Here is a 7,721-nt window from a genome sequence, read left to right on the forward strand (position 1 = left end):
TTTTTTTTTTATAAGTTACAAAGTTAAAATATTACGTAACTAACGTCAAACACAAAGTTGTACTATGCAAATAAATGGTAACATTCCAAGATAAATGTTTTACGTGTGACGAGAGGTGAAATATTACGATGAAAAATTTCATCACAATTAAACTGATTTCTACAACAACAACATTTACAAAAAAAATACCGTAATGTTATGAGAACCAAATAGCCGATTTGAAATAGTCTCTGAAGGATTTGCAACATGATGTGATTAAATACATTTGACGAGAAATGACAGCGCAAAATTTCCCGGGTTGCGGCCCGGAATTGGGACGCGGCCATTTTGTTTGGCTAGACGCCCACTCCTGTTTGTCAACTATCAGTACCAGTTCTATCTTCCATGAACATTTTGGGATGAAACCAATGACTTCACACCACTCTCAGCAGTCCAACCTTGCTTTTTTGTTGTAGTTGTTGTTGTTGTTGTTGTTTTCACCAGAGGGGAGTTGTTTAGCTCAAGGAGATACCTAACTGTATATCAGCAAGAAATAACTCTTTTCCAACGCGTAGACATTTGCACTCCGCAATAAAGAGCGTTTGCTTCCCGGGCACGCCGTTTTCCTCCTCTGTGGCCCTCATCGGGTCTGCATGCTTTTTCTTTTTCTCTTCTCTTTTTGTCACTACTTCCCCGAACGCAAGCACAGAAGTGGCCAGCTGCTGCCGGCTGCACCCGGAAGGACGCATTGCATGGCTTTGGATGATTTCTCACATAAGTACTGCACACACACGACACCACAAACGCACCCCGCTTGTCATTCCAAGATAGACTAATCGTGTGCCTGCCTAATGACACTAAAATCCCGCCGAGTTATCAATCAAGAGCGATGATTTGTTGGCTGCGTACAAACTGTTGCGTCTTCACCGCTTGGCTCTTGCCTCTGCCTGCATATGAATTTTGACATTTAATTGTATAAATCTACAAAATGAACTGTCGTGTCTTGTCGCATAATCTGACAAAACTGTTGCGAGATTGCTTTATTCTTGTTGCAATAATAACTGATCGTAATTCCACTTAGGTAGCGCATAGATAACTTCTGTTAAAGTATAAAGAACGAGTCCAATATGACGTCGTTTATTCCAGGACTGTTTATAATCATAAATCCGAAAATAATGGCAAGAAATCGAACTAGCTTTTTATTAATGCTTGTTATTCCCAGTTGGTAGTCAATATTAAACAAAAATGACAATGGGTATGACCCGTGCTGCCACAATAATATTAGCAATTTTGTTTGTCCAGATTATTATTAGCTAAAAAAATACCACAATTTATTGAATTAATTATAAATTATTCCCAGCACATATAAAAATGCTAAATGTATTGTAATAATTATTTATTAAAGCCTGTATATATAAAATAAATGTCATCATTGTTTTCAACAAAAATTTTACTACATTTTTAATCAGAGATGCAAGTAAACTTGTATAGATGATTTTATTTTTGTGCCTGTTCAGAATCCGCCCTTGTTTTACAAAAAGACTATATATAGACTAAGACGATATGTAAATAGTTAAGTGAAAATACCTCAAAACTTTAATGTGCTAGGGAAAAAAGTTGACATTTTTAAATCTGCATCAAAAATATGTTTCGGCACACAACGCCATCTTCGAGTAAAATTTGCTATTGACCCAGTATAATTATAAATTAATTTATTCAGAATCGTGTAAGTATCAAAATGAGTAAATTGCGAGAAATAAGATCTTGAAAAGTGAACTTGACTCTTATGATTTAGGAATATGTATACAAATGGAATCCTCATATTAGAAATAAGTACATGACATTCGCCCTATGGAGTCACATCTTACAACAAAACATAATTTTGTTGTATTCGTAAAATTGAGCCGCCTGTTCTGACCACCTGCAGGCGTTTGATTGGCGGGAGGAACGTCCCGGGGCCGAAGGTCAAAGCGACGAAGGTCACAAGGAGGGAGGAGACGAGTGGCTGACGGCCAAGGCCACGTTGGTCCGAGAAGCAGATGTGGAGCCTCTGGACTACGATCTCGACATCAGCAGAGAGGTCGGTTATGCTCGACGACGTTGACGACCACGACGACGTGGACAGACGTCCATTTTGTGTCTTGTAGCTCTCCAAGCCCAAGAAGGTGTCCATCCCTGAGCGTTACGTCGAGTCGGATCCCGAGGAGCCGCTTAGCCCGGAGGAAGAGGAGGAGCGACGTCTTCGTACGGAACGCATCAGGAAAATCCTCACCAAGTCCAAGTAAGCGAGCGCACTTCGGGGACATCCCCATCCACGTGCGGTTTAATCCACTAACTTCACACGTTTGATATTAATATTGCATATTTTTCATCAGACTTGTTCTGTGGTGCCTTGACTTACAGTGCCCCCACTTATAGTTCATCGAACATTTTGATACGTGACCTAATGTCCTTTTAAATGATCCTTTAACTTCACTATCCCCCAACAAAATACATAATTCTAATTTAAGTGGATATAGTATACTGTTTAATATAAAAAAGGGGAGTAGCATAATTTAATATTGCAGTGTATGTATACTGTTTAAGAATCGAGCTTGCTCGTCTGTGTCCTCAGCGTTCAGAATTTGCAGTCGGCGTCGCTGGACCTCAGCGAGCTGGAATCGGTTCTCCAAGAGCAGGAGAAGATCATGAAGGCATCGCGAGCGCTCGCCTCACAGGCATCCAAGAAGAGCAAACTGGTGGCAGGTTTGGAACCACTGTTGCATTTGAGTTCATGTCCGGTGACTCATAATATGAAAAACACTTTTCGAGGAATACGCTTTTGATAAACGTTAAAGCCTCATCAGGGATTCAGTTTCACTTTTTACAAATAATATTCTGTCTATGCCAGTGACAAGCCGTAAAACAACCGAATGTTGTACCTCGAGATGGCAGAAGGTACACAAGTTGCTTTCAAAACAACTCTGCCTTTAATGATATTCGAAATTTTTTCATGACAAATTTAACTAGATTTACTATTGTGCACCGAGGTACACTGAGAGTTGTTCCTAATATTTTGGCCATTGAATTGGTTCACATGGACACTTGCGTCTTGTAAAAATGACGTGAACTGGGACATTTGACGCATTATGTATAAAGAGTTAATCTTCCAATGGAGTAAAACATTTGTTCAAAAAAAAAAGTTATTGCAAAAATGAATAATCATTACCAGATAAAGTAACAGACCATCAAATTGTATGGATAATAAATAGCAATTTGAGTAATTATTATAAATGTAATATTTAGATTAAAAAAAATCACTGCACAAGACATTTGTTCCAATATATTTTAAATTAAAAAAATACTTAATACATATTTTCAAGTACAGTCACTGGTCCAACATGGTATGTCAGCTTCAAACTAGAATCTTTTCTGTCTGTAGATCAGTTCCATGACTGAAAAATATTTTTTTCTTCCCTTTAGCCAAAGCTGCTGCTGCGAGCCCATGACCACCACCACTGACTCTGACCGGAGTCCCAGTAAAGGACCGCTGGGGCAATTTTCAAACTAAAATGCAACAAACACTTAATCAGCATGAAGAACAAGTTTTATTATTTTGATGAAATAGTTTGACCGGCTTCTAGCATCACCTAGTGGTCACATAATGTATTTGCTACTAACAAGGACAACCAATTGTCCACTTTACAAAATAAATGAACAAATAAGGGGAAACCCGTTGCTTCTGATGTCTCCTTTTTAACAAAACCACTAAGTGATTTTGGGACACGCTACAAAAAAAATGTACAGTACACTGTAAATGATGGAGGGAAAAAATCCTTCAACGGCTCCTATTATGATGACTTAACAAAGGACATTTTGTAAACACTTTTCCTTTCGGCAGCCCCGCTTTTTTCCGGGCTTTTGTCCTTTTCTGTCACGGTCTCTGTCGGCTTTGTGTCGCACGCTTTGTCCTTGGGGTCTTTGGACTCGCTGGGGGGCATCTCGGACACGGGCGGGACGTCGGTCGACTCTGGCTGCGAGGGTCACAAAAGATGTCATTTTCAAAAGTATTCCTCAGCACCGGTTGTCTCCGTGAGAAATCAGGCGTTGCGCTCACTTCACTGAAGCCGAGTCCGCAATGTCGCCGGTTGCGTCCCGACAGCTTCTCGTCCATGCCTCGCTGGTACTGCATCTCAAGGCGCTCACTGATTTGCTCGTCCTCCGTCCCTGCGGAGCATACAGTGGTCACGGCACGCGCGCGCATGCCTCACATCCGCACACGGAGAGAGCTGCGCGGCGGGCGGGCGGTTTGGAAAAAAAAAAAACAAAAATACGTATTAGTTGCGCCGGATGCTGAGGTGGTCAGCAATTTTGTGCGACTTCATCTTCTTCAGCATCTAATGCAGCTTTTCTCTACTTGTGGTAGGTGGGCTCCCTCTTGTGGTATGTGAACAATCAAATTACTCGGGGAAAATAAAATGTTTCCATATTTTCTGACATGTTAATTGTAATTTGTGCATAATCTGCAATGTATGTGAAGCAATGTCCTGTTTTTGAATAATGAAGAAATAGAAATTCAACAAATCGAATTAATGAAATAAAAAAATCATGATGGGAATTAGTTGATCACACATGGATGATCAGTGTCGGCATCTTAAAACTGTGTTCGGAACATCTGTAATCTTAAAAAACGTTTGGGGTTTTTTAACTTATTTTCATGATTTGGTTTTCAAGCTAAATACTTTCCTCGTATGATGACGTTATTTGGTTTATTTTAAATATTCGGACGCTTTATACTTGGATTTTAAGTTAAATGCCTCCTTCAAATCATAAATAAGTCAAAAAAGAATCACAAATAATTTTTCAAAATCGTCTTTTTTTTTTTAAGTGTCTCACCACTGCGGAGGTGTGCCGTCGACTTGTGTTCGCCAATGACAAGACGTCCAGTGTGTTCTTTCTACAGAAGGAGAAACATGATAAAATGTCACAGGAAAGTTTTTCAGGTAATAATTGTCAGCTTTAAATGATACTTAAATTACTTCATGAGGACCTTAACTCCTATTAAATTCGATCTACATTAAAAGTTTATTATTTTGAAATGTCCCCGAATCTTGCAACTTTATCCGGGACCCATTTCCTCGAAATAGTGGGAAGAAAATTATAACATGTCAATTTGCGAGGGGGGCCACCTTGGAGGCGCCCATCAACCGGAGAAACTTCTGCTTCCTCTCGTCACTTCCCAGGTCAGCGGAGGCCCACTGGGTCGACTCATCCTGCAGATGGAAACAAACACAGACGTCATTTTCATTTTGCAAAATAGTTTGACAGAATCCCATGTTATTACTGCCTTAAATGCCAGCTGTTTTACAAGCATGGTGCATTCGTTCCGTTCGAGTGAACTCTTGGACATTAGCTGACATGCTAACGGGAAGCTAACCCTCTTCTCGTACATTCCGCGGCTTCTTTCAGCCGATTTACACCAAAATCCAAACATTTGACTCACCTCGCTCGAGGACGCCGGTCGTTTAGTGCCGTGTTTATTACCCGGAGAACTCATAGTTTTGATTCACAGGGTAGGAAGGCTACATAAACAACGAAAAAAATCGCGCCATTAGCAATAGGGATGACTGGCAGTAAATGTGTCGTCACTTCCGGTGGAGTCTTGGTCTACGAGAATTGCTACGCAGGAATGTAAACGTCAGCTCTCTGCTGCCTCGTGTTGTCAAGTTCTGTCACTAAAACCTGGAACGGGCGTTCGACAAATACTGCTTATGTGTGCCTGTATAGAAACAATCATGCCCAAAAAAGGTATGTACAATGACAACGTGTTACTGTATACACGTAATTCTGGAGAAATCCGAAATGTTCAGCAAAAATGCGTCAATTTATGTCACTTATGTTGCAACAATTTATCACCTCGTACAGCTAATTGTTTCGAAACAACTGTTCAAATCTATTTCCAGCAAAAATGTACTATTTTATACAGTATTTTGTTTCGCTGGTCCCCCAAGAAAGAAGTGACAGTCAGTATGTCACTCCATAACATTTTCAGTTACTTCAATAAAAAAAAAAAGATTTGCCAGGAAAACAATTACAGTAAAATGAATACCAAAGTGTTGCACACTTCGTTTTCTTTTATAATTAAAAATCAACAAAAAGTATTTCTCGTGACTAATTTCTGTAACTCATGCCGGAAAACAAAAAGTAAATACAAATTTAAAGTGAAAAGTTAGATTCTTATACACTGTTTTTATTATTGTTATTATTATTATTATTATTAAACTTTAGTCAATATTTTCCAGAGCTAGATACGGCACATACTGTATGGATGTCATGCCAGCAAAGTACCAATAGATGTCGCTAGAGTAAGCGTAATAACGTAAAAGAGACGCACAGAGAACTCGACATATCTCCGTTTCCAAATTCAAGTTTGTTCTTATTTTTAACTGACATTATCTTCTAGTATGACATATGTATGTCAAGGTATTACTTTGTTTTTTTTTTAACCCATCTGTTTTCTTGTCTTCCTTTGCTGGTTTCTCCTGAAGTTAGGATTAAAATTTGGTTAAAGTGTAACAAAAGCTTTTCTACTTCGTTTAATTAGGATTATTTGAACCCATGTACATTTTTCAAAGTTATCGCCAATAAAAGACTTTAAGACATTGACAATACAAAATACATATATTCCTAATTTGTTACTTTTTCACGTTAAAATATATGATAGGATATGTTGGAATATATTAATACAGTCCATCATATTTCATTGCGATAATTTCATTTCATGCCATTTTATTTTATTGTTAAAAGGCTTCTCATTGAGCGAAAACATTACTTTTACATGATAAAACATTTTAATAACATTACTATGTTTATATACTATACAATCTGCTGACCATACAGTTATCTAATAGTGTTAACAGTTTGTGGAAGTGGGAATAATCTCATAATCTCTTCCCGGATTATAATAATAATAATAATAATAATACAGTGATACATCATTGAAATATTTTTGTGTGACTAATGGGTATTATGATTTATTTAAGATGCTGCTGAGAATGTAAAATGTTTGGATAATTATTTTCTTGTCGTGACATACTGGCATCAATATTAATATCTTACCTGAAAATAAATATTTGTGGAGACTGAGAGACAAAGTGTAAATACTTTTTGCAACCAATTTTCACAGTAAATCCAACATTTTGCAGTATTATTACAATTTATAATTCAACAAAAAAAAATCCAACAAGAATCACGGACCACTCGAAACTCGACCCTTAACCATGCTACATTTGACCCACCCCCACCGCCCCTGCAAAGGTATTTAAGAAGTGAGACTTTATTACTATTTACTTTATTTCCATTTATTTATTTTTAGGAAGTGAAGGCAAAGAACAGTGGCGGACGAATGCAAGACTCTCCAAAGTTCTTGAATGGGGCCCCCCCAAGAAGAGTAAGTGAGAGAGAGAGAGAGAGAGAGAGAGAGAGAGAGAGAGAGAGAGAGAGAGAGACGGAAGGAGGGAGGAAGGGAGGAGGGGTTAGCTTTCCTCTCGGTGTCTCTCTATCAGTCACTGGGTCACACACTCTCACTTCACGTCCACATCTCGCCGGACGGGGAAGGAAGGACTAACTTTTTCTTTTCTTTTTTTTTCCCCGCCCCAAAACAACAAGAACTGCCCGACAGAGTCGGGACCCAACTTCCCACTTTCCCCAACTTCCCCCACTCACTCACTTACTCTCTCTCTCTCTCCCTCTCTCTCTCTCTC

At 38.8% G+C, this 7,721-nt stretch overlaps 2 protein-coding genes across 2 annotated transcripts in view; one reads left to right on the forward strand and one right to left on the reverse strand.

Moving 5' to 3' along the window:
- The window catches only part of LOC109530824 (pleckstrin homology domain-containing family A member 7-like), an 82,617-nt gene extending 79,066 nt beyond the window's left edge, over nt 1–3,551 (forward strand). The window contains exons 25-28 of the mRNA XM_019894722.1: nt 1,907–2,059; nt 2,127–2,260; nt 2,594–2,724; nt 3,442–3,551. Coding sequence (XP_019750281.1) covers nt 1,907–2,059; nt 2,127–2,260; nt 2,594–2,724; nt 3,442–3,467 — 444 coding nt within the window. The 3' untranslated portion in view covers nt 3,468–3,551. The remainder of the gene's footprint in view (nt 1–1,906; nt 2,060–2,126; nt 2,261–2,593; nt 2,725–3,441) is intronic.
- On the reverse strand, nt 3,287–5,635 carry cunh11orf58 (chromosome unknown C11orf58 homolog). Its single transcript, XM_019894760.1, has 5 exons — nt 5,462–5,635; nt 5,148–5,231; nt 4,855–4,915; nt 4,076–4,185; nt 3,287–3,992 (listed from the first exon to the last, which is right to left on the reverse strand). Exons 1-5 carry the CDS (start codon nt 5,513–5,515, stop codon nt 3,810–3,812), a joined length of 492 nt encoding a protein of 163 aa, XP_019750319.1. The 5' UTR covers nt 5,516–5,635; the 3' UTR covers nt 3,287–3,809.
- Between the last annotated feature and the right edge of the window lie 2,086 nt (nt 5,636–7,721).

The sequence above is a fragment of the Hippocampus comes genome, unplaced genomic scaffold (genome assembly GCF_001891065.2).
Source record: "Hippocampus comes isolate QL1 unplaced genomic scaffold, H_comes_QL1_v1.1 scaffold319, whole genome shotgun sequence".
Taxonomy (NCBI): Eukaryota; Metazoa; Chordata; class Actinopteri; order Syngnathiformes; family Syngnathidae; genus Hippocampus; species Hippocampus comes.

Excerpts from the sequence above, each read along its gene's own strand:
- cunh11orf58 (XM_019894760.1), bottom strand. The coding sequence starts at position 5,515 with ATGAGTTCTCCGGGTAATAAACACGGCACTAAACGACCGGCGTCCTCG. Across the intron at positions 5,232-5,461 it reads GACCGGCGTCCTCGAGCGAG|GATGAGTCGACCCAGTGGGC; the intron begins GTGAGTCAAATG and ends TTCCATCTGCAG. Across the intron at positions 4,186-4,854 it reads GACGGCACACCTCCGCAGTG|GGACGGAGGACGAGCAAATC; the intron begins GTGAGACACTTA and ends TATGCTCCGCAG.